Source organism: Belonocnema kinseyi, chromosome 3, assembly GCF_010883055.1.
Source record: "Belonocnema kinseyi isolate 2016_QV_RU_SX_M_011 chromosome 3, B_treatae_v1, whole genome shotgun sequence".
NCBI lineage: Eukaryota > Metazoa > Arthropoda > Insecta > Hymenoptera > Cynipidae > Belonocnema > Belonocnema kinseyi.
This window is the reverse complement of record NC_046659.1, coordinates 151,940,896-151,967,989: the sequence shown is the minus strand read 5'-3', so window position 1 is coordinate 151,967,989 and position 27,094 is coordinate 151,940,896. Positions and strand designations below refer to the sequence as shown.

Here is a 27,094-nt window from a genome sequence, read left to right as displayed (position 1 = left end):
CCCCCCCCCCCCTAAAAAAATTGGATAATTTGTTTATAAGTGGCCGCAAATACACGTGAATATATGAAATATATGAACCGCAAATGTGCACTTTGAGTCGAAGGAATCTCAAGAATTTTACTATAGCAGTAAAAATGTCGCACTCCGGAAATGAAACACAGTGCGCCTGAAGCGGTCGTAGGTAGGGTAATTATTAATAAAATGGTTGGCCCCGAAGGCATTTTTTCAATTTAACAATTTAGAAAAACAATACGCACGTCAGAAGAAATTCTAAATTACAGATATGGATAATAAATTCAAAAAAATTAAAATGATTATAGTAAGTTAGGCTTTGAAAGTACTAGAAAAATGGTGTATAAATAAATTAAAAATAATGTCAAAAAACAACATTATTGGCTACGCCACACAGTGGGGAAAAAACTTCCGTGAAAAAATAGTTTCTCTGGACACAATTATTATGCGATTTTAACTTTTTTCTCAAATGAAAAATAAAAATATTTTAATCGAAATTTCGTGACAGATTTAAAATTTTTTTGTTTATTAAAAATTTAAACAAAAATTGACTTTTGAAGTAGGCCAGTTTAAAAAAATGCTTCGATTCAATCAACAATACCTAGAAATTTGAAAACAACTATCCAAAAAAGATGTCCAATAGCAATGCAAAAATTAAAAAATTTATTGAGTGTGTTATAAACAAATAAATGACTGAAAACGGTCTCGTGAAGATTGGCAGCGATTCGTAACTTGATTCGCGCTAAATTTGAATAATTCATAAAGAAGAATGTTTTTTTAGTTGAATTATTAAAGTTAATATATCATTTTTATTTTAAATTATTATATTATATTTGGTCACCAAATAAAAGTTAATAATTGTTTAAACTACCTTAACTAACAAAAGCACTATTTGGCAATTTTTGGACGGACCTACTTGATTTGTTCTATGCAATTACCTGGAAATAAATAACTTACATATTTTAAATAAAATTTTGATGACAGTAAACAATTTATCATTTTACGCAACCATTTTTTAAATAAATTTGAATCGTTTCATGTAATTATAAATAAAATCCCGCATTTTTCTCGGAATTAACAGCCAGTTATTTACCAATTATTTTCTTTTGTATGAAACTATAACATTTGATCATTGTTTTACCAAAATTAATTAACAAATGCATTATTTGGCTTTTTTTCAGCATCTAAACTTGTTTTTTTTTGTATAATCAACTGTTAATAACACATTATTAAACTTTTTTTAAGAGTTCGATAACGATTCAGTATGTTTATTTTTATTAACAAGATGGTCAACAATGTAGTAAACAACGTGTTTTCCTTAGAATTGGTTTAATTTATAATAGTACCCCTACCTGTAAAATACTTGTAAAAATCTTATATTATATACCGTGCATGACAACGTTAATTAAATTGTTAATAAAAATTAAGAAAGTGGATCCTTATCGAAATATTATAAAAGTTAACAAATGTGTTATTACAACTTGATTACACAAAAAAAACAATTTTAAATGCTGAATAATAGCCAAATAATGAATTTTTTAAATAAGTTTGGTTGAAAAATTATCAGATGTTATCGATTCATAGCAAAAAATCATTGCGAAATAACTAGCTGTTAATTCCGTCAAAACAACGGTATTTTATTTATAAGTTCATAAAATGATAAAAATTGGTATAAGCAATTTTTTTTTACAATCATAAATTTTTTACTGTCATCGAAATGTTCTTAAAATTTAGAAATTTTATTTATTTCAGCAAAAATACCTGATATGGATATTTCTTTATAAAAACTGCTTTAAAAATAACAAATTTTAAATAAACTTTTATTTATTTAACTTAAAAACTCTTTTTGTCTGAAAATTGTTCAAATTTAGTGTGAATCAAGTGATGAATCACCGCCAATCCCCACAAAACTATTTTCATTCACTTATTTGTTTATAACAAATTCAAAAAATTTGTTAATATTTGCGTTGCTACTAAACATCTTTTTTGGATAGTTGCTTGCAGTTATGTAGTTGTTTTTGATTGAATCAAAGCATTATTTGAAAACCCGTTTACTTCAAAAGTCAATTTTTTTCATTATTAGCCTCTAAATTATATATTGATTGGCCGCGGTCAAAAACTGTTTTTGACATCATTTCCATTCACTGTAAAGAAAACAAACAAACAATTATATACTTAGCATATACAAAGTTTAAAAAGCTTTGAACGCTTTTTTGCAAAGATATTTGTTATTGACTTTTCAGATATAAAGGCGAATTATTGTGTTTCCGCTTTATTCACGATGGAAAAAATAAACCAATCATTTATCGATATAAAGACATAATTCAAAGTTTATAATGCTACTATTGTGTACTTTTATTTACCAAATTCAATTAAAATAAAAACATTTTCTAGTTAAATCTATCAAAATTATTTAAAAAATAAGCATGTTCAACAAGCGGACACTCCCATCCTCAATATTATTTACTTTTCGCTTCCTTGTGCAGTATTGATTAGTAGTTTTATTTATAAATATTCTCTTATATAAGCATATTAAAATGTGGTGGTTAACCATTGGGGTTGTCCAATCATTTTACCGAATAGCCCATGATTAAAATGGTAGCGAAAAATAATTTAATATAAAAGTACTTCGATATGCATATTGAATTTTATAAGAGCATAAAAATGAACCACTAGTACCATTATTGATAGCTATAAAATAATTATATGGCTCAATAGATTGTTTAAATTATTAGAACTACAGCTTTTTATGATTTTTTTATAAAAGAGAAATTTTTAATATTCCGAAAATATAATTCTACACATGAATTAAAAATATCGCTCAATTGTGCGTATAATCAATGACGTTGACATTAATGATGGTTCAGAATTTTTTTTCTGTAGATTTTGAATATTTCAGGCCTGGCGCTCATTAAGAAATTTAAAATATTGTCAATGGTACCATAAAATTTTAAAAATGGTAACGAAATAGTGTGGTGCAATTTTGAATAAATAATTGAGGAATTAACTTTTTTAAAAATCTATTATACTACCCGATGAGTCTGTTTTACAGGGTACCCAGCAATCTCCATAAGTGAAAAATTTGATTTTGCGAGTTTTTTGCGCTAATTTTAAAAGTCAAATTTCTTGCCAATTTTTTAACTTATTTTAAAGTAAGTTGGAAAACATAACTGTTTTCAAAATTTTTCATAATTTTTGCCAAAATTCTCTTCAAATGATGATAAAAACTTGCCGTTTTTTTTTAAATATTCAACTTTTTATTTATTTTATATTTAGTGCTAGGTACAAATTAATGCAATTCATCAAAAATAATTGTATAAACAAATGATTACTTATAACTATCTTCTCCTACAACAAGGGGAGATAGCTACTGTTTTTTCTGAAATTTTCCACTTTTCGCCAACTTCTCACTTCATGAGGTAATAATTAATGCAAGTACACAAACATAATTATTTGAACATTTCACTATTGTTTATAATTAACTTTCCTGTTATAATTGCTAGAATTTTTTGGGTTTTTCTGATATTTTTCCGTTTGTTTTGGCTTTTTAGTTATAAACAAGTAATAAATAAACAATATCATTATTTCTGTTTTAAATCCTTTTGCTTAATATATTTTTCTGAAGTAAAAGAAATATTTTAAATATCCTTTAAATTTTCTATATGGATCAGTTTGAATTTTTCTTGACTCTTGAAGTGCTAACTGAAAGGATTTTTAATTAAATTAATACTTATATTTATTATTTCTTTCTAACTGGAAACTCAATAAAAACCTCAAAAAATTAGAGAAACCGCTAACTTTTTAGCATTACTCTAATTCAAGATATTTGTAAACAATAATAAATTGTTTAAAACCTCATGTTTGTCGAATTGCATTAATTTTATTCACAATAAGTTAAAAACGGACAAAGAGATACAAATTTCAAAACAAACCGAATCTGTCTTGCTCTTATACAAAAAAAGTTAATTTTAAACAAAATAAAATTTGTTTCGACTATTGTTCTTGTTAAATTACATTAATAATTACCTTTCTCTTGTGAAAAGTTGAGAAAAATTTGAAATAAAAAAAACCTGAAATTTATAGCATCATAAAGATAAGATTATTATAAATAATACAAAGTTGTTTGAAAAATTATGTTTGTTAAGTTGAGTTAGTAATTCCCTAGCTTTAAGTAAAAAGTTCAACAATAGCGTTAAATTTCAGGAAAAAACGACAACTATCTAGCATTATTATAGAAGAAAATAATTATGAACAGAAACAATTTGTTTAACAGGTGTTTTTGTTAACTTGAATTAATTATTACATCACTCTAAATAAAAAGTTGACGAAAAGTGGAAAATTAAAATAACGCAACTCTCTAACATTACTGTAGGAGAAGATAATTATAAACGACTACAATTTGTTTTAGACATTTTTTGTTAAACTTTAATAATTATTACTATACTGTGAAATCTTGCATATTTTAAAGAGAATATTACTAAAACTGATAATAAAATTTTAAACAATCATGTTTGTTAACTTGGATTAATTATTAGCTTATTATAATTGAAAAGTGGACAATTTTAGAAAGAACTGCCACTTTCTCGCATCATTCTTAGAGAATATTATTATTAATAACATAGTGTTAAAACAATTATTTCTGTCAAATTTATTTTACTAATACCTCAATTTAGCTACAAATTGCAAATAAGTTTAAAATTTTTGAAAAGAAGCGACTTTCTAACTCTATTCTAAGAGTAAATTTCTAAGAACTATAATAAAATGTTTACTCAATTTATGTAAACATTTAGTTACTAACGGAAAGTGGTAATTTATGTTTTAGAAAATGTTTGTATCTAAAAAAGCACTAAAAATGATAATAAGAGCCAAAAACTCGCAAAACTCAAATTTTGTCTTTCAGATTCTTTTTTAACCCTACACTCAGACAACTATTTGGTGAAATCAAAAAATTCTTTGCTTTAACCAAATTTTAATTATTATCTGAAAACAAAATATTTGGTTACATCAATTAATATTTGGTTGTTTTAATCAAATATTTTGGTAGAAAATGTATTTGGCTGATTCAACAAAAAAAATTAGTGAGCTATTCCAATATTATGTTAAATAAGCCAATATTTTTCTGTTTCACTCAAATTTGCATTTGTCGTGTGTGTTCAAGAAAACAGATTTTTTGGTTTAAGGACATTTTTTTCTAAATGTATAAAATTCATGGGAGTGATATTGAAAAAATAATTATTCATTTATATTCTATAGCTAATTCTGAAGATAAATGTTGAGTTTAAACTCGATTCATAAATAATGACGACTTTTGATCCAATTTACAAAAATCTTGTTTATCCTTTGGGAAATACATTTCTAATTGTATGTTATTAAGTCTGAAGAACCACCAAATACAATTTTTTTTTTATTTATTCATTTTTACGTTAATTCGGACAAATTTTGGCACGACATGTATACAAATTCGAGGAAAAAGCTTTTGACCACTTTAATCTACATTTTTCCACTCATAAAGTTCATTCCTGCCTATGTTAGCTCTACCTCATAAACGCTGTACCAACCTGTTGAATATCTTATAATTTCTGATTGGTTCAATTTAAAAAGAAAATGAAAATTACAGATATAAAGTAAATAGGTACAAACTCTGCAAAATTCATATAATCGCAAGTTTACTCAGGACAATATTGGGATACACCCCTTTTTGACTAACGGCTTCAATTAAAGTAGCCAAAAAATTCTTTTTCTTCCCCCTCAACCCTCATCAACTCCAGAAACTCCTGCAACTCCCCCCGGTATCACAAGAAGTGCAATGCAGCCTCCTCTCAATTGAATTCCCTGCCAGACTGGAATGGGCAGTACAAGGTATGCAGGTAGTGTAACTACTAACTCCTGTCAGTTTCTTGCGGTTTTCAATTCTCGCCGAGGTTACGCGTCCCTAGACGCCCAGACATGGCGCAGTTGTAAACAAGGGTGGATTTTTTTTTGTATATCGAGATTGTTTCTACTTCTAGTTCTAGGATGTAGGTTTATTCTACAACCCAGACGGTAGTGACGTCATAAAAGTCAGGGTCAATCCCCTACGGTTAGCATAGCGACTTACAAGCCGGAGCTTTTATTGGAACAATATCGATAACGCCGCTCCAGGCTTCATCCCCTAGGTCCTGGGGCCGAGATTGCTCCAGCGATTGAATTTTCTGTGCTTCCCTTCCACGATAAGTATCTATCAAGGTGCTCCTTATTTTTCAAAAACAGATTTTTTGTTCCCACTCCCTACTCGGAAAACAGTGGGGTATTAGTTTGATCTTGAAGTTGGCTTAAAGTGATTTAGAGCATAGTGAGAGTCATTTGATTACAATGATCAGGATTAAATATGAGATAAGGGTGATTTCGAACATGTGGGGTCAATTCGAACAACCCTCAATTTTCTAGATAGATAGGATAAATTATTCTATATTCTTCTAAGAATATTGGATTTTTCAGGGAAAAGAAATGAGCCAGCCCTAACTAGTTCTAGATTCTGTTTCAAATCACCCAACTTAAGTAGTTTAAACATCTGGCGTGAATTGTGACATTCTAAAATTGGTAGTTTAAATTACTTAAGGTGGGCGATGTTTAGCAGAATCTGAAACCAGTTAAGGCTATTTCTTTCCTTTTTTGAAAAATTCCAGATTGTCGGAACAATTTATAATAATTTATCCTGTAATTTTAACGACCCAGAAGTTAGCTATGTATATACATTTAAAAATTGTACCTTGAATTAAAAATGCAGTAATAGTCCTAGCGAAAACGTAAAAACAGCCCCGGAGTCGTCTTAGCCATATATAATTTTAAGGAAATACAGAGATTTCTTACCGAAATATTTCTAGTTGTTTTTCCCCATTTTTCAAAAAAGTAATTATTTAAACTATTACATTGTTTATAATTTTTAAGACTCTATTTAACAATGGTGGATTTTAAACAAAGCAAACAAATTGGTTAAAACTTTGTTTTTACACCTATTGTTTAAACATTTTTTTTATGCTACTTTAAGTATGTTATATTTCAGTTAGTAACTTTAAATTGTTTTCCATAATTTTTAAGTAAATTTCTAAAAATTGTCAACAATTTTATGGTTTAAATATATTTTTTTTTTTTAATTAAAAAGACACCTGGAGATATTGCCGAGATGAATACAGAGGTATCTTTAGTTTTTCAATACGACTTCAAGTTTTATTTATAATAAAGGCATAATAATGAAATGTGTATGTTCCATTGGGATATCATAATAGTGTGAGCGTGGAGGGGGTCAAACAATGCTTAAAATAACTCTTTAACATTCTTAAAAAAAATGTTTATTTATAGTACTTCAAGGTATGTTATGTTTGAGTTAGTAGCTTTTAATTGGTTCCCATAATTGTTAAAGAAATTCTTTAAAGTTATAAACAATATAATTGTTTAAATAATTAATTTTTGGAAAAATGAAAAAAAAACATCTGAAGATATGACTGAGATGAATGCAGAGGTATCTTTAGTTTTTCGATACGACTTTAAGTTTTATTTATAACAAAGGCACAATAATGAAATGTGTATGCTCCACTGGGATGTCATAAAGGTGTGAGAGTGGAGGGGGTAAAACAATGTTTTAACTACATTTTTAGCATTTTTAATTTTTTTCAATTTATGCTACTTTAAGATAAGTTATGTTTTAGTTAGTAACTTTTAATTGTTTTCTATAATTGTTAAGTAAATTCCTAAAAATTATGAAGAATATAATTGTTTAAATAATTAATTTTTTGAAAAATGAAACAAAACTTTGAGATATTGCCGAGATAAATGCAAAGTTATGTTTAGTTTTTCGATAAGACTTCAATTTGTATTTATAATAGAGGCACACTAATGAAATGTGTATGCTCTAATGTCTAATGGATATCATGAAGGTGTGAGCGTGTAGGAGGTGAGAAAAATGTTAAAAATAACTTTTTTCATTGATGAATTTTTTTCATTTATGGTTCTCAAAAGTATTTTATGTTTCATTTAATAATTTCTAATTGTTTTTCATAATTGATAAACTAAATTCTTAAAAATTATGAACAATATATTGGTTTAAATGATTGATTTTTTGAAAAATGAAAAACCACCTGAAGATATTGCCGAGATAAATCCAAAGGTACTTTTAATTTATCGATACGACTTTAAGTTTTATTTATGATAAAGGCACACTAATGAAATGTGTATGCTCCATGGGATATCATAAAGGTGTGAGGGTGGAAGGGGTAAAAAATGTTTAAAATAGGTTTTTGGGCATTGTTAATTATTTTTTCATTTATATTACTTCAGGGTATGTTATGTTTCAGTTAGTAACTTTTAATTGTTCTCCACAATTGTTAAAGAAATTCCCAAAAGTTACAAGCATTATAATTGTTTAAATAATTAATTTTTTGAAAAATGAAAAAATGTATTTAAGGATATTGCCGAGACAATTTCGTAGCTGCTTTTACTTTTTCGCTCGGACTAATAGTGCATTTTTAATTCAAGGTACAATTTTCAAATGTATATCATTAGCTAACTTCTGGTTCTTTCAATTTAGGCAATTATGGGGTGTTTGAATTTACCACAAATGTCCTAATTTACCCCCTTTGATTAGCGAATTTTTAACAGTTCCAGATCATATTATTTTTTATCGAAAATCGATTATTTGAAAAAAAAATCATTCTGGCTCGGAATAAGATTTATCATTCTGAATATTTTTTCGTTATGCTCACGTTTTTCTTTGGAAATTACTGGTATTTTTGTTTGAAAAATATTATGTTTCTAGGCAGATTTACAATTTTTGAACAACTTTTATTTATGTCATCATTTTTAAACTGATATTGGTTGATTAGACTTCAAAATAGATTTACAATTCTGGACAAATTTCTTTTACGCTTATGTTTTTCTTAGGAAATTATTGTTATTTTTAATTAAAAATAGTAGATTTCAAAGAAAATCGACAATTGACTACAACTTTAGAGATATTCTTTGAATCACCAGCAATTATTTTCTTTTAACAAAAATCAAATACTTAGTATTTTTGCTAAAAATAATAAAATTAGCAAGCTTGAAACTCGGCTTATATTATTTGTTTTTGTTAAACATTGAAATTTTTATTAAAAAATTATCATGTTTCAGAATAGTTTAATAACTTTTGAACAGTGTTAGGTTACTATGGGCCATGGGGGCTTGTATTGAAAGTCGGTGTTTAAAAAAAAAATTTTACAGTTTAAACAAGCTTTTGATTCTCTTAACAATAAATAATTAGATTTTAGGAAATATTTAAATTATTCCATAGGTAATCTTAGTATTTTCGTCGCAAATTATAATTTTAGAAAAAAAAATGGAACGGTGGTTGGATTGCCTATGCATGAATATTAATTTTTATTTCTAGAGTTAAAATATTAAGTTTCGTCGATTATAACAATTTTTAATACTTTAAAAGATTTCAACCAATTCACAAAGATTTCGAAAATTTCAAAGATCTTACGGATTTAAAAAATCTTAATAATTTAGAGGATATTTCAAAAATTTTGAAACATTCCAGAAGATTTCACAAAGATTTCACAGAATTTTTAAGATTTCACAAGAATTTTAAATAATGCAAAAAATTTCAAGCAGTTCACAAATATTTTTTAAAATTTTATGAAGATTTTAAAGATTTTAAAAATCTGAAGGATGTCAGATATTTTAATAATTTTAAAGATTTTGAAAGATTCTAAATAATTTCATAAATACTGTATAGAAATTTCAAGATTTCAAATAATTTAAAAGGTTTCAACCAATTCACAAAGATTTTACTGAGATTTTGAAGATTTCAAAGATCTCAAAAATTTCACAGATTTTAATAATTTCAAATATTTTACAAAATTTTTGAAATTTTCAAAAATATATCACAGTAATTTCAAAATTTAACAAAGGTTTTAAATAAATTAAAACATTTAAACCAATTCACAAAGATTTAGAAAAAAATACAACAATTTAAAAGATTTCAAAGATCTTAATGATTGTAAAGATTTCAATAATTTCAAACATTTTTCACAAATTTTCGAAAATTATTAAAGAATTCACAAAGATTTCACAGAAATTTTCATTGATTTCAAATCGCAGATTTCAAATGATTTATGTCTTACGGTCCAATCGTAATTGAATTTCTATTCGTCCGACCTAACCTACGCTAATTTGGTTTTCTCTCACTATATTTTTAAAAATGTAGTCTAATCGATTGAAGTCTCAGTATTTTTGAGACTTCTGAATGACTTAATTTTAATTAATTTTTTTAAACAATTGATTTAAATGTTTTGTTTTTTTTTACAGAAATTTAATTTGTTTGACTATTTTGAACCATCATCAACTCAAGTTAAGAACCTCGAAAAAAGTACGCATGTGTACCGAAACGTAAGGAGGATTAAAAGGAGTTTTTCTATAAAATAAATGTCTGTGTTTCGAAGAAAATGTGTTTTTTTTTTTTTTTTGACTCATAATTCATTTTTGATTTACGATTGGACCGTAAGACATAAATAATTTAAAATCTACCATTTTAAATCAATAAATATCAACGGTCGAAGAAAGGGTTGATTTGTTGCATCAAATCACTTTACAGAAATTTTCATATTTTACAAGGATTTTAAATTTTATAACAAATTTTAAACAATTCACAAATCTTTACGAAGATTTGGACGACTTTAAAATCGCAAGGATTTTAAGGGTTTGAAGAATTTCAAAGATGCTGAAAGATTCTAAAAGATGTCATTAAAGCTTTATACAAAATTCTAGATTTCACAAAGATTTTAAATAATTAAAAAGATTTAAACCAATCCACAAAGATTTCGACAGATTTTTCGCAGATTTTGAAGATTGCAAAGATCTCAAAGATTTTGAAAGATTTCACAAATAGTATTTTACATTCTTTCAAAGATTTCCACTAATTCACAAAGATTTTACGGAGATTTCTAAGATTTTAAAAATCTGAATTATTTTTTTGGAGTTCAATATTTTTAAATATTTTACAAAATCTTGTATTTCTAAAAAATATTTTACAAAAATTGAAAGATTTCACAAACATTTAACAATTTTTTTACGAAGATTTCAAATAAATCAACGATTTTAAATATTTCAAGGTTTTCAAAGATTAAGAAAATATTATTATTCCAAAAGACGTTACAAAAATTTTAAATACTTCAAACGATTCCTACCAATTGACAAAGATTTCTCAAAATTTTGCAAAGATTTTGAAGATGTCAAAGATCTCGTGGATTTTAAAGATTTTAATCATTTCAAAGATTTTATATAGAATTTTGAAAAATTGAAGATGATTAGACAAAGATTAAAAAATTTTTAAGATAATTGAAATACTTAAAAAGATTGTAATCAATTCACAAAGATTTTACGAATATTTCGAGAGTTTTAAAGATCTTAAGGATTTTAGAGATTTCATTCATTTTTAAGATTTTACAAAAATCTTAAAAGATTCGAAAATTCTACAAAAATATCAATATTTCACAAAAATTTCATATAACTCAAATATTTTTAATGTTTCAGGAATTTCAAAGATTTAAAAAAAATTTTGATTCCAAAAGATGTCATAAAGATTTCTAAGATTTCAAAGATCTCAATGTTTTTAAAGACTTCAATAATTTCAGAGATTTTACAAGAATTTTGAAAGATTCCGCAAAAATTTTCAGATTTAAAAAGGATTTTAAATGCTGTAAAATATTTCAACCAATTCCAAAATATTTTCAGAAGTTTTACAAAGATTTAAAAAATCTCGAGGATTTTCGAGTTTTCAAAGAGTTAACACAAATTTTGAAAGATTCCAACCAATTTACAAATATTTTCAGAAATTTTACAAAGATTCGAAGATTTCAAATATCTAAATGATTTTAAAGATATCTTGGGTTTACAAAATTGTTAAAATATTTTAAGGAATCCCAATTTAAAAAAAACAACTGATTTTTAATAAAAAATAGAATCAATGCATAAGACAGACTAGAAAGGACTGGGCGAAATTCCTCTTAAGTGATAAATCACCGGGGAATATCGTAATATGCATTTTTCACAATATCTACGTAGCACAATTAAATTGGTGACCTTTGACATCGATATTCAAGGAATCGAATGAAAATGAAATAAGTAAAGGATGAAAATAATATAACAAGCTAGAAAAGTATATCCGTAAGAAGCTGTATTGAATTTGCCTGCGGGGCTCTCTCAGAAACTGAGACGCATTACTTGCCAACCCGATGTTAAGGAATACTGAGTTTAGAGAAATGATATTTTTCTCATGCCAAGAAAGTCTCTAGGAAAATAATATCTAAGTCGCTTATATTGCGTGAAAGTAAACGTTTTAAAATCACTTTAGGAGCCACATATAACGTGACGCAATTTTTAGTGATTTTTAACTCGCCCCTCCCTTTTTTAACCCCACTCATCATTACAAATTTCATGTGACACTGAATCTCACCACCCTGCTATTTTTAAATTCAAAATATAATTGTGATTTTATATAACCGTCAATCCAACAATAAATCATGAGTTAAAACTATTTAATACTTGCGTGACAATACTTTTTTATTAAATTCCTTAAACTTTTTTTTTTATTTACGAAGACTGATATAATGTATATAAAAAATATGATTAATAAACTGTACTTATATGGCAAAAGCACAAAATAATTAAATTTTTTCTGTAAAAAATCCCCAAACTCCGCTAGGAATCGAACCATGGGTCTACCGATTGCCGGCAGTTGCTCTTACCACTAAGCTACTAGAGAGATCGAAAGGAGATTCTTTTTTCACAGATATGCCAAACGGCAAAGTTTTCCATATTTCAGAGATAAGATTTAAGAAATCTCATAAATTCTTACCTTCCCCGAGAATAAAACTGATTTCTTATATCTTATGACTGATATACGGAACACCTTGCTGTTTAGCATATTTGTGGAAAAAGATCCTCCTTTGAATCTCGCCAACAGCTTAGTGGTAAGAACACTTGACCGGCCATCGGTGGACCTTTGGTTCGATTCCCAGCAAAGTGAAGGGAAGGCATTTTTGTCACAGATAAATTTTAATTTGAAAATTGTAGAAAAAAATAAAAAAATTTTATTTTGGGGTATCCTTGTTTTTTCCTTGTTTCCAAAAAATTTTACCTTTTTCTGGTTTTATTTCAACTGAATTATTAGAACCCAATAAGGAAATACAAATCCTAGTTTAAAAAAATCCATTTTTTTTTTGTAGTTGAGAATTCAATTCTTTGGTTGAATGTAGAATTATTTTCTTGAAAATTCATTTTGGTATGATATCGCTTTATCTCATAATTAATAAATTTGAATAAAAGTTAAACCATTGTGCTAAGAATGGTACTTTTTATGGAGAATTTTGTTCACTGAAAAAGTAACTTAAATTTATAGTTAAAAATTGATGTTTTTTATTGAAAAATTCGTGCATTTTGTTAAAAATTTATCGTTTCTGGTTAAAAATGCAACTAGCTAGTAGAAGATTCATGATTTTAATTAAAAATTAAACTATTTGGTCTTAAATTAACATTTCTTGTTAAAAATTCGGTATTTTGTTGAAAATTCATCTTTTTAGCTTGAAAATTAAACAATTCGGTAAAAAATTAAAATATTGTTTTTGAAAATAACTTTCTTATTCAGAATTATCATTTTTGTTCGAAAATTATACGACTTTGGTAGAAAATCAGGTTATTTAGTCAAAAATTAAACATTTTATATAAAAATTTGAATATTTTTGTGAACTTTTTTTTGTAAAAAATTCTTTTGTTTTATTCAAAAATGTAGATATTCCAATTTTGGTCAAAATTTTTCCCTTTCAATCTAAAATTCAATTATTTGATCAAATATTCGTGTATTTATTTTAAATTTTTTAGTTGGACAAACTATGGACCTTCTTGTTTGGACATTTACTTTTTTAGGTTAAAAATGCAACTGTTTTGTAGGAAATTTGTCTTTTTCGCTTGAAAATTCAACAATTTGATAGAAAATTATATTATTTGTCCGAAAAATAATTTTGTTCGTTTGTTGAAAACTGATATTTTTAATTTCAAAATAAACTAATCACATTGATAAAAAAATAAACTATTTGGGGAAAAATTAATTAACTAATTTGAAAATTTGAGTATTTTTTCAAAAATTCTTGTTTTTGTTGTTAAACATTAATTTCCTTATCTGAAAATATAGCTATTCAATTTTTGGTTGAAAATTTTTTCTTTATAATTAAAAAATTTTACTACTTGGTAAAAAATTCATCTGTTTGGGTAGCAAATTAATCTTGTTTGTCGAAAATTCATTATTTTAATTGACGATTCACTTGCTTTGATAAAAATCAGTCCTTTTATTTTAATTTACCAGCATGAAAATTCGTTGTTTTTCAAACTTAAAATTTAATAATTCCGTTTTTGGTTGAAAACTTATTTTTCTTAGTTGTCTGTTAGTCTATTTCATTCAAAATTCTTTTTTTCTATATTAAAAAAAAAAACTTTCTTGTTGAAACTTCTTCTTTCCCGTTATAAAAGTCAACTGTTTTCTAAAACGTTTGTCTTTGAACGTCGAGATTTGAACTATTTTGTTAATAATTTGTCCATTTATATGGGAAATTAATTTTTGCTCTTGAAAATAGATATATTTGGATGAGAATTGAACTGTTTTGTTATAAAATTGTCTTTTAGTTGAAAATCCATCAATGTGGATTATATTTTATGTACTTGTTAAAATATTCAATTATTATGTTCAAAGTTTAATTTTGTTTGAAAATTCCACTGTTATGTTACTTTTAGTAATTCGTGATTAAACCATAATAATAGTAAAATGAATTTTTTTTCAATTTCTATGTTTCTTGAGCAATAAAAAACAATACATTTCATCCTTAATTAATAATTTTCTAAGATAATATTTTCTTGGCAGGGCAGTCTGTTCGCTGGGTGAAACGAACAACACTGAAGGCACGGCGCCGGGGCTCAGTGAGTTTGGAAAGGTGAGCACAAAATAAAATAATATTTTTATTATTATTATTAGATTTTTATCATCCATATTAGGATGCCTAAGAAGACTTTAAATTTTAAAAATTTGTGAATGCTACCCCTTAAATCTTCTATAGTGATCATTGAATCCTACTAAATTTCTTTGAATTCTTTTGAATTAACCCGGAATTTTCTGGAATTTATCTTACATTTTTTAAATTCCCTTCAAATAGACCCAATTTAATTAATCGTTTTTTGAAATTAAATTTTCATAATTTACTTTGTAAATTTTTATATCCTGACAATGTTGTTATATTCAATTTAATTGTATATAATTAATTTTGAATTTATGAATTCCTTTAGATTTATTTTAGATTCACTCTGTATTATTATCAATTAATCCTGAATTCTCCCCAATTCTTCTGAACTTTCTGGAATTTATTTAAGTTCTTTTAAATTCACTTTATTCTACTAGATTCACTGGATTTTATTTTTTATTTTTAATAAGCTCTTTTGAATTCCCTTGAATATCTATAATTTTTCGCCAAAGTTGAGGACTTTGATGAACTTTGTTAAATTTTTTGTTTTTTAAATACACTTGAATTTTTTCATTCATCTTATGTTTCAGTAAATTCACTCAAAATTTATTTAATTCACTTTTTAGATCAATTCTGTTTAATTTGCCGTGAATTCTGTTCACCCCCATTTCACTCAATTCAATAGAGTTCACTTTAAATTCTTATGCATTAATCCTGAATTCTTTTAAATTCACCCGAATTTCTCACAAATTTCGCAGACATGTTTTTAATTCAAAGGAACATGGAGTTTTTTCAATTTTAGTCATAAAATACCTTTCAAATTACTATAAACATTCTTAAATTATAAAAATTTGTATTTTTGTGTTTTTCGAAATTCACGTTTTTTTATGCCACCAGGTATATCTAATATTCTTAATTTATACATTATAGAGAATATTCTTTTTATATTATAACAAAAATCCTTAAAATACAGACTGTTTCAGGAAAAAGGAGGTTTCGGTATTATATGTAAATCTGCATGAAATTGGAGAATTTTCGAAAAAAAATTATCATCTTGACATGGCAGGGGTTAAAAATAATTATAATTTCTAATTATAATTCTCTCTGACTTTGGATAGTGAATTTTCCAAAAGAATGAAAATGTTGACTCAGAACCGAAAATTTTTGAAAAGAATTATGTGTCTAGTTTGGACACATGGAACAGGGCACTCTGCAAAATATTAAAAAAATAAGTTTCTTGTTTTATACAATTTATAAATTATTTCCTAATAAATAAGAAATAGTTTCTCAGTGTACAGGATCTTTTAATATTTAATAAAAAGTTTCAAAAAGAACAGAAAACTTAAGATAGTATTTTTTTATGAAAGAGAAAAACTTTAGGTGGTATGGTTTGCAAAATTTGAAAATTCAAATTTATGCTGGGCACTCTAACACATGTAAAGGAAATCTTTCTTCTACCAGTAAGAGATATTTCAAACTACCGACAAAACTAAGGCCTCTTAAACCGAACGTGTGAAATTGTTAGAGGTTGAATCATTATCACATTCTCATCAGAGAAGTTATCAAATTTGTGTAAAATTGGACCCCCTCAGTTTTTGTCAAATGTGCGCGATTTGAGAGGCTCAGAATCCGAAAAACGATTTTTAAGAATGTGTCTGTATGTCTGTATGTCTGTTTGTATGTCTATCTGTCTTTTAGTAGCCTGAACTAAACATCAAGTTCATTAGCCAGCTATTTTGGATAAAAATTCAAAAAGTGGGCACATCTTGAATATTTTTGAGACCACTTTTTTTAAATTCCAAAATTTGCTGTACGCATATTCATATTATTGGAAAAGATATACGATATAAAAAAAAGTCAAGAAAAGAAAAATGTTACTTTTTGAATGAACTAAAAGATTACATACTCGAGCGTAGATCGCGAAGCGCTCGAACCAACAGTTGTCATTGGCAAATCAGTGATTTTCGTCCTTTGACTGGATGAACCAGTAAGCGACTCAACTAAAACAGCCCTACTGAATATACCAGTGACGCTAAATGATAAATTGAACCAGTGATCTAGCGCTCCTTGCGGCTAAAACGTGAACTCAGAGTCATCTCAATCAGGCGTTTCACCGTTTGATCCTTTTTATTTTTCGTGCTAAAGCGAACTTTATTGTATTTGTATTGTATATTTTACTTCATACTTTATTGTATATTTCTGTGTATATGTCAGAAATATTTATGGTTTGGCCGCAATAAGCAGTATATATAATAACTTAGGTTTAAAATTCGAGGTTCCCTTGGCTTTCAAATGACTTATTATACTGATTAACCATTGAATCCTTACTGAATAAATCAGTGACGGAATTTTCTGATTGAACTAATGACATCTCACTGATTATCAGTGAGACATTTCTAGCTCTTTAAACCAGTGAGATTTTACTTTAAATCAGTCTGACTTTAGAAGTTAACTTTAAGAAAGTGAACAATGCGTTTAAGTTCACCTTACAATTCACACAACTTTAAAGTGTCCTCTGCGTAAAGTCCGAGAGATGACAAAAACAAAGCCGTAAATAAAATATTCCGTCAGAGACTGCTGCAGGATGCACAACACTGTCCAAATACATGTGATGTTATTGAACATTCGGAAATTGAAAAAAAAAATGAAGCACCGTAACCATCGAGTAGGCACGTATGGTCACGTACAGACGCTCAATCCGAAAACTTTCCTCCCAATACATGATCGATATGACATACGACAAAAAAAGTATTCATAGCGCGTGTACATAACACAGTCATATACCGAATCTTCCGCAGTTTCTAAATATATGTTATATCTATTACTTCAAAGTATCGTTCTTGCAAACTGTTATTGCAAAATCGAAACGGTCGCTTTATGCGCGTCTCTTTGAGGGTGTGTGCACGTTTCTAAAGTTATGTGAATCTAATTTACATAAATTTAGTCATACATAGACATGGTAAAAGCCTCATATACTGAAGCAATTTATAATAAACGAATCCCTTTACCAATTTTTTTGTGTGGATTTTTTTTCAACTCCCGGTTCCTAACGCAAATGCGGCTAATACCGGAGTCTATAGGGTTCATATTAAAATTATTTGTAATGAATGTTCTCCTCAATCAAAAAACATACACGTTCGACACTTGGCACAAACATTCGTTCCAGCATGAGGAAGGCTTACCTGAAAACAATTTTTTTATTTCCTCTTCAGTTTTTCGAAAGGTCTGCGAAATAAAAATTCCTAAAAAGTTAGAAAAATTTGTATGAGGTTTAATATACATGTGTGTGAAGCAAATATGCACTACCGCTACTGAAATTTAACATACATTGGTGTAGTGAATTTAATATACATGTGTATTAAATTTAATATACAGGTCAGTATAGCAATGTGCGTGAAAACTCAACCTGCTTTCATTTCTTTAACTCTTGTCAAATTTTCTCAATGAAATTAATAATCTAGAATTCGTAGACTCAGTTGTTATTTATAAAGAAAGTGCAATGTACTGGTAAAATTTTTCCTAATTTTGCTCTAAATGGTCAAAGTTTAAGGGAAATACAATTAATTGTAGTTTAAGTCTGTTATTTATTTGCTTTATTGAACTTTTCGACTTGTAATCTATTTTTTTTTAACATGAAGAATGTATCATGTTTTATTATTTAGAATCGAAAATTACAGCTAAACTTATTTTAAATTTGTGAAAAATGAAATTATATTATTTCTCTTGTGAGTGATTAACATGAATTTATATAAATAATAATATACGCGCTCTTAATGGCGATTTCATATACTTCATATATTAATTTTAACACACATGGGTATATTAAATTTAATATTATTTTTAACAGTGTACTTGACTATTTGCATGCATTTATTCAGTGGACTGTTAAAAATTTCTGTTGTGATTTCACAATAAATGTAATGGAAGCTTATTAAGAAAACGTATTGTAATTTTACAATATATTAAATTGTACCGTCACAATACAGTATTGAGAAGTTGCAAGAAATTTTTTGTAATTTCACAACATCGAAAAAATCTGCATCACAATACATGTATTGTAAAATTACAATACATGTGTTATAAAATTATATTACATGTATTGTGAAATTACATTATGTTTTGGTAATAAACTTCCATTACATTTATTATCACATGACAACATAAATTTTTAACAGTGTAAATATAATATTTTGGTGAAGTTTGGAAAGCATTTAATCTTTCATATTCAATTTACACTAGCAATCTTGCGCGCGCCTATTTATATTTTTATGAAAAAGAATTAATAAAAAACCTATCTTTTCTATGTTATAAATATTTAATGAATGTTACAAAATATTAGTATAAAATAATAGAAAGCACCAAGGGATGAGTTCTGTATCTGAAACTGTAATTAATCTTTTATAATAGGATTTCAACGAATTTTAAATTTTTTGGTAGAAAATGAAATTGAACTATTTTATTCCAAATGAGCTTTTTTTTATCAAAAATTCATTTACACCTAATATTGATGAACAGCATTTATTACAATTTTGTAACTCACGCTGAAGATAATTAATGTCATACAAATTTTAGTAATAATTGTTTAATTATTCCGATAACTGTTTTATAGAAAAATAGTCAAAAGTTTAAGAATTGGGACAAATTTTTTAATTTCTTAACTGAAAATTCTTTATTTGTTGAAAATTCGTCTTTCTAGTTTAAAAATTCATAATTTTACTTAATAATTCATCTCTTTGGTTAAAAGAATTAATATTTTTTTGAAAATTCTTTTTTTTCGGATTCAACGATGACATTTTTGGTAGAAAATTTATTTTTTTAATTAAAGTGTGATCTTTTTAGTTAAAAATCAAACTAATTGTTGAAACATTGAGGGCTTTTGTTAAAAATCCGTCTTTTTTAGAAGAAATTTAATCTTTTTGTTTGAACATTCATCTTGCTGATTTGGGATTCAACAATTTTTCTGACAATTTTTTTTTCAAAATCAATTTATTGAATGAAAATTTGACTTTCCATTTTTTGTTAAAAATTTATTAAAATTTTTAATTACAATCTGTTTTGGTAGAGAACTCATTTATTTGTTTAATTATACTTCCTTGAGTTGAAAATTATTTTTTGAACTAAAAACTGAACTAACCTATTTTTCGTTGAATTTTAAGTTAATAATTTAAGCTTCATCTGTTTCGGTTTAAAACGAACCTTGAAGATTCAAGTATTTTCTTCGAATTTATATTTTTTTAAAATTAATTTCTATAATGGTAAAATCTACTTATATTATTTTTAATTGAAAAATGATATTTTTTAGATAAAAATCATATATTTGTTTGAAACTTTCTAGATTTTGTAGAAAATTCGAAATTTTTTGTAGAAAAGTAACATTCTTGATTGAAAATTTAATATTTTTCATTAGGGATTCAGTTATTACAAAAAAATTGCTTTTAAGTTTGTCAAAAACCAATTTCTATAAAAGAAATTTCGATTTTACTATTTTTGGTTTAAATTTAATATCTTAAAATTAAAATTGACCTTTTTTACTTCATAATTAAATTTTTTAATTTTTCTGTTTTGGTAGAAAATTAATCCTTTTGGTTTAAAATGGATCTTTTTTCGTTAAAGATTGAACTATTTGGAGACAAATTTATCTGTTTTGATACATTATTTAAAAATTCAGGATTTTGTTAAAAATTTGTTATTTTGGTAGAAAAATAAACTTCTTAATTGAAATTTCATCTTTTTTCAAGAATTCTATTATTTTGTTAAAAATTCCATCTTTGGTGCAAATTTTATTAATTTAAGAAAAAAGTCCATTATACCATTTTTGATAGAAAAATTATATTTTAAAAAAAAATTTATTTTTTGTTGTTAAAAATTCAATTTTTCAAAACCGTCTTTTTAAGGTAGGAAATTAATCTTCGCGGTTGAAAATTCATCTTCTTCATTAAGGGTTCAATTTTTTTTTCCTTCGTAGATAGTTAAAAATTAATTTATGTAAAATAAAATTGGATTATATTATTTCTTGTGGAGAATTGATATTTGAAATTAAAAATTGATCTTTTTTAGTTAAAATTCAACGATTTGTTTGAAAATGTATATATTTCGATGAAAATTCGTGTTTTTGGTAGGAAATTGATCTTCTTTGTTGAACCTTGATTTTTGTAATTAAGAACAAAACTATTAAGTCACACATTCCTTTTTTTTGTTGAAAATTAAATTCTTTAAATGAAAATTTAACTATCCGACTTTCGGTGAAACATTGAAATTTTGAAAAAAATTGTTATTTTTGTGTTGAAAATTCAGTTATTTGTTTCAAACATCGTCTTTTTACATTCTCATCATTTATGATTGACAAAGTATTAGAATTGTCGGAAATTTGACATCACAGTCTTTTAACGGATCTCCACGTTTTGAGACCCCCTGAATCCGAAAATTAGGTTTTTACGATGGCGTCTGTCTGTCCGTCCGGCCGTCCGTCCGTAAACACGATAACCCTCGAAAAAATAAACGGATCAAATCCATCTTTGGCACATTCTTTTCAGGTCCTAAAATAAAGAACAAGTTCGTTAACCAACCATTTTTTATAACAATTCAAAAAGTGAGTGCATTTTGAAAATTTTTGAGACCACTGTTTTTCTGAATTTAAAAATTCTACGTACAGATATTTATAGTATTAAAATAAAATAAAAATGTGTGGAAAATTGACGAAAGTTACGAGAGAAAAAAAGATTCAACAAAACCTGTTTATAAATGTCTGTTGAAAATCGAGAGCGCAGCGCGTGTATTTCAAAGAATGTGTATTTCAGAATGTGTATTTCAAAGCCTACAGAGCTTCGAGAATCATAATCTATACTCAAGTAGACAATTTATAATATGAAGACGCCCATAAATACTGGAATATAAAAGGATCTTTTTGATAAAGTTTTATTAAATCATTTCAAATACTAAGAATAAAGATCGGAGCGCGAAGCGCGAGATTCATCCGTCGCGCGTCTTAAGCGCGCTCAAATTTGCGAGCCGCGCGCCCAGTGCGCGATAAGATTTTATCGGCGGAGCGGGCAGATTTTTTGATATAAAATTAATCTTCTTGGTTAAAAATTCATCTCTTTGTTTGAAACTTTAACTATGTATTATCAAATTCATCTATTTTAATAAATTTCAAATAATTTGTTGAAAATTTATTATTATCGACTATTTTTTTTTATTATTATTCCCAACAGTGATCCAAGAATACTTGCGCATGCTTGAACTGTGAGTTGCTCATTGGGTCTAATTCGCGTACGTATTTAAAAATAAAGTACAGACGCGCACCGTAGCCAATGAACGTCACTAAAATCCAAGCAAGCGCAGATCAAGGCAGCTCCGTTGGGATCATTAACTTCAAGAAAACACGCCTAACATTCCATTACTGTCTAATTCAAGGGTGCCTCTGTCCAAATATATTTTTGCTCTGTCGCACGCGTGTAGCTATCAAAGAACGAGCGATCATGACAATTTTTTGATATTTTCCAATGCTGTCTAACCCACTGACGCCTCGTGTCGCACGCATATAGCAATGAAATCGAGTATTATGACAATCGAAATCGACAATATCGTTTAGAGATTTTATGTTAAGTATTTTATCCATAATTATATTCATATGTTGATTTGATTTAAACAATTTTAAATTTCAAAGTATATTTTATAGAAATTTAAAAATTTGAATAAACTTATCATTCACACGGTTTTCGCACAATATAGACTTCCTTAATAAATAGAATGAAAAATTGGAATTCAGGGAAATACGTTTTTTATTTGAAAGCAAAAAAAAAAACTTATTATTTACGTGGTAACTTTTAGAATGTCTTGGTTTTTATTTTTATGCCGTAACATAATATAATCTGCAGCAGAAACTTAAAGTTTGAGAAAAATCGATAATTTGTATGCAAAATGCTGTCCAAATCACTAACATAACCTACACGAATACACAGAGCTCGCGAAAAGAATACATGTGTTTTTGTAGGTTATGTTCGAGATTTTGACAGTATTTTTGATGAAAAATATCGATTGTTTTCACACTTTGAGTATCTGATGCAGGTTATATTATTTCCCAGTACACAAAAAAACATTCTAAAATTTACTACGAAAATACAAACTTCTGTTCTTGCTTTCGCATGAAAAACATATTTCCCTAAATTTAAATTTTTTATTGTGTTTCTGAAGGGAGTCTGTAGTGTACGAAAACCTTAGATTTGATATAAACATATATAAGCTTACATTTTGCCTCACTTTTGAGTAAATTATTGTACTTCGATATTCCACAAAATAAAAAGCATACTTACAGCTGATAAATATAATATGGCGCTGCTTCCAGCGGCGGGCACGCGAAGCTTTCAATTCACAATACCTGTATTGCAATTTCACTTCACAATACCAAAATTGTAATTTCACATTACATTTTGTATTGTGATGATTTGTAAAATCACAAAAAATTTTAACAGTGTGTGTCTAGATTTTCTTGAGAAAAGAAACTCCTCACGAAACATAGTAAATATTGTAAATATAGTAAAAATAAGAAAATGTCAGATGCAAATTTCCTTATACATGTCCGAAACTTAATTTTATGGTGAAAAAACGCTTTTTGGTGATTTTTTTTGTATCGCGGTGAAAAATCACGAAGCTAGATTTGAAAATATTTCGAACCTTCTCATCTTCCCCCTGATTCTTCAACTTTAACACCGATTAATTGACATTTTTTACATTTATTATTTTTTGCTGCTGATATAAATCGCATTTAAATAGCCACAATAAAATGGCCACCAAAATTTCACTATCAAAATTCTCTAAATTTTATCTTATAACATTATTCACAGAATCTTTTATAAATGGAATGAAGCAATGTCAGATTAGACTTACAATTTTATTTATTTCAATATAAAATAGAGTTTTCTACAATAAGAAAGGAGTTTTATATCCAAAAGGATGAATTTTCAACAAGGCAATTGCATTTTTGAACAAAGAATGACTTTTTGAAAAAATAGTTGAATTTTTTACGGAGCAATTAAATTGTTAACAAAATAGTGAAATTTTTAGACAAATTATTGAATCTTCTGCTAAATAATATAATTTTTAGAAAACATTCTAATTTTAAAAAATTAACATCAATCCGAAAGGACGATATTTCTGCCTAAATTGAAGAATGTTCAACAAAAAAGTTAATGTTTTGACAAAAAGGACTACCTTTTAATAAAGTACTTAAATTTTTAACAAAAAATTGAAGTTTTTTGCTGAATGACAGGTTTTGCTACCACCACAAATGAATTTTCCACCTAAAACAGTTGAACCTTACAAAACTATTAAAGTGTAACTAAAAATAGTCGAATTCTCAACGCAACCAAGAACATTCATTTTCTACCGAAAAGGACCACCTTTTTAAAAGAAATTCATGAATTTTAAAATGCAACTATTGCACTGAAAATTTGCCTTTTTGGTTCAATTTCACTGCATTTTTTAATTACATTTCAAATATTTGTTGGTAGCAAAATCAGTTTAGCTGATTTTCGTTCAAAGTTGAAGTACACTGTTAAGAATCGATTTGTTTTTGTTTTACATTTTTCATTTGCTTTATACATTTTTCTGTACGAAGGAAATGAAAAATATCCGTGTTTATCCATAATGCTCTATATACAAATTTTTCAACAAAATTTTGTTGAAAATTATTTATTTTTACAAAAATTAATTCTGATAATATTTTGTGGTCGAATATGTGGGTGCGCCAGCACACTTAGCTTGCAGAAATTATTAAAAAGTTTATTTAATTTCTTTGAATGATCTATAATGTTCCAAATGTATTACTCTGAAAATTAAATTATCATTTTTAAATAAAACGGTCGGTTTTCCTAAACCCGATCGGGAATGATTGACAAAGATTGGAAATGATTACGAACGATGGAAACTCTCAATCGTTGTTAATTTTTCGGACACTATCAAGTAATATGATTAGGAACAATTGAAGGGTCAGCGGTCCAAATCTATTAACTGATATTTATATCGAAATTGATTTTTTTGTATTTTCTTCAACATTTTTTATATTCAACTAATATCCCGCAAGCGAAACAGCAAAATTCATTTTGTTTAAGAAAAAATTAATTTTTGAAAATCACGTTTTGGTATCTAGAATATAGGTTCGCGATCTAAACATTTTAAATGCTTATGGCGTCACTGTTTAAAATTTCTGTTGGAAACTTCCACTGCAATACAAAATGTTGTAGTTTCCAAATTCTGGCATTAGTGTGCTACCTTATATGTATTGGAATTTTAAAACGTGATGCGTAACGCGTTACATTATAAGCACGCGTATTAATGGAATTCAAGGAATTCAGGGAACTAGAAGAATTCGTGGAATTCACAGAGTTTACTGAATTAAAGGAATTCACTAAATTCATATAACGCCCGGAATTCATGGATTTCATGGAATTCATGGAATTCACGGAATTCATGGTATTTACGGAATTAATAGAATTCATGTAATTAACGGAATTCTAAGAATTTACATAATTTGAGGAATTCACGCAATGCAGGAATACAAGGAATTCACGACCTTCATAGAATTCATGGAATTCACGAAATTCATGCAATTTATGAAGTGAAGTAATTCACGGAATAAAAAGAATTTTCGGACATCAAGAAATGCACGGAATTCATGGAATTCATGGAGTACATGGAATTCATGGATTCCAAGGAATTCATAAACTTCACAGAATTCAAGAAATTCACATAATATCACTAACTTACGAGATTCAATTAAATAGTTTAATTCATGGAATTCACGAAATATAATGAATTAATCAAATTCAATGAGTTAATAAGATTCAATTAAATCGCAGAATTCGCAAAATATATGGGATTCATGGAGTTCCACGATTTTCTTGAATTTCAATTATTCCGCGAATACCTGGGATTCTCTAAATTGCATGAATTCCGTGAATTACGGGTGTCACATGAATTCCGTGACTTCCTTGAATTCCGTAAATTCCGTGATTACAGTCAATCCTGCGAATTCTTTGAACTCTATTAATTCCGTGAATTCTTTAAATTTCTTGAATTCTAGGAATGACATGAATTTCATGAAACCCGGGTAGTACACGAATTCCGTGAATTTCGGGTGTTAAATGAATTCCGAGAATTTTTTTGTCTCTATGAATTTAGTCAATTTCTTGAGTTCCGTGAATTCCGCGAAATGCATGAATTCCGTTTATTCCCGGTGTTATATGAATTCCGTGACTTGCTTGAATTCCGTAAATTCTATAATTACAGTCAATCCTGTGAATTCCTTGAATCCCGTGAATTCACAAAATTCCGTGATTTTCTTGAATATTGCGTTTGTGAATTCCGTGACTTCTATTCATTAAGCGTATACCGTAAATTCCGTAAATTTGATGAATTCCGTGGATTTTTGAATTCCTTGAATATCTTGAATTAATTTCATTCCGTGAATTTCATTAATGCCATACATTTCTTGATTTCCCTTAATTCTATGAATTCCTTGAATTGCCTGATTTTTCTGAATTTCTTGAATTCCTTGCTTTCCATTTATTTCTTGAATCCCTTGAATTCTATAAATTCCGTGAATTCCATAAGTTTCGTGAGTTTCTTGAATTTCATGAATTCTGCCAATTCTGTGACTTCTGTGAACTTCATAAATCCTTGAATTCCATTAATTCCATAATTTCCTTGAGCACAATTTTCGTCTTACAAACGCTCTAATACATGTATTAGAATGCTGGACGATGATTTCACGATTTACAACACTTACAATACTGATATTGCAATTTCGTAATTCCAATACCGTGTTTGCAATTTTGCATTACGCTTGTAGTGTCGAAGTCTTGTATAAGTATTGTAGAATTTCAAACATTTTTAACAGTGGTTTTATAAAAGATTTCACTGTATATGCAATAAGTGTGTCTGTGTGGCGAAAGTTTTTAATGACTACTTTCACGTCATCTTCGATGTTGTCGTATACAGATAGCTGTAAAGACGAATGTAAGCGACGACTCTCCATTAACACTAAACAAATTTTTACAACTATT

The 27,094-nt window shown here is 27.3% G+C and overlaps 1 protein-coding gene across 1 annotated transcript in view; it reads left to right on the top strand.

The window, feature by feature from the left end:
• The window catches only part of LOC117170066 (dipeptidase 1-like), a 78,476-nt gene that overhangs the window by 9,452 nt on the left and 41,930 nt on the right, over positions 1–27,094 (top strand). Inside the window, exon 4 of the mRNA XM_033356587.1 lies at positions 14,939–15,008. Coding sequence (XP_033212478.1) covers positions 14,939–15,008 — 70 coding nt within the window. The remainder of the gene's footprint in view (positions 1–14,938; positions 15,009–27,094) is intronic.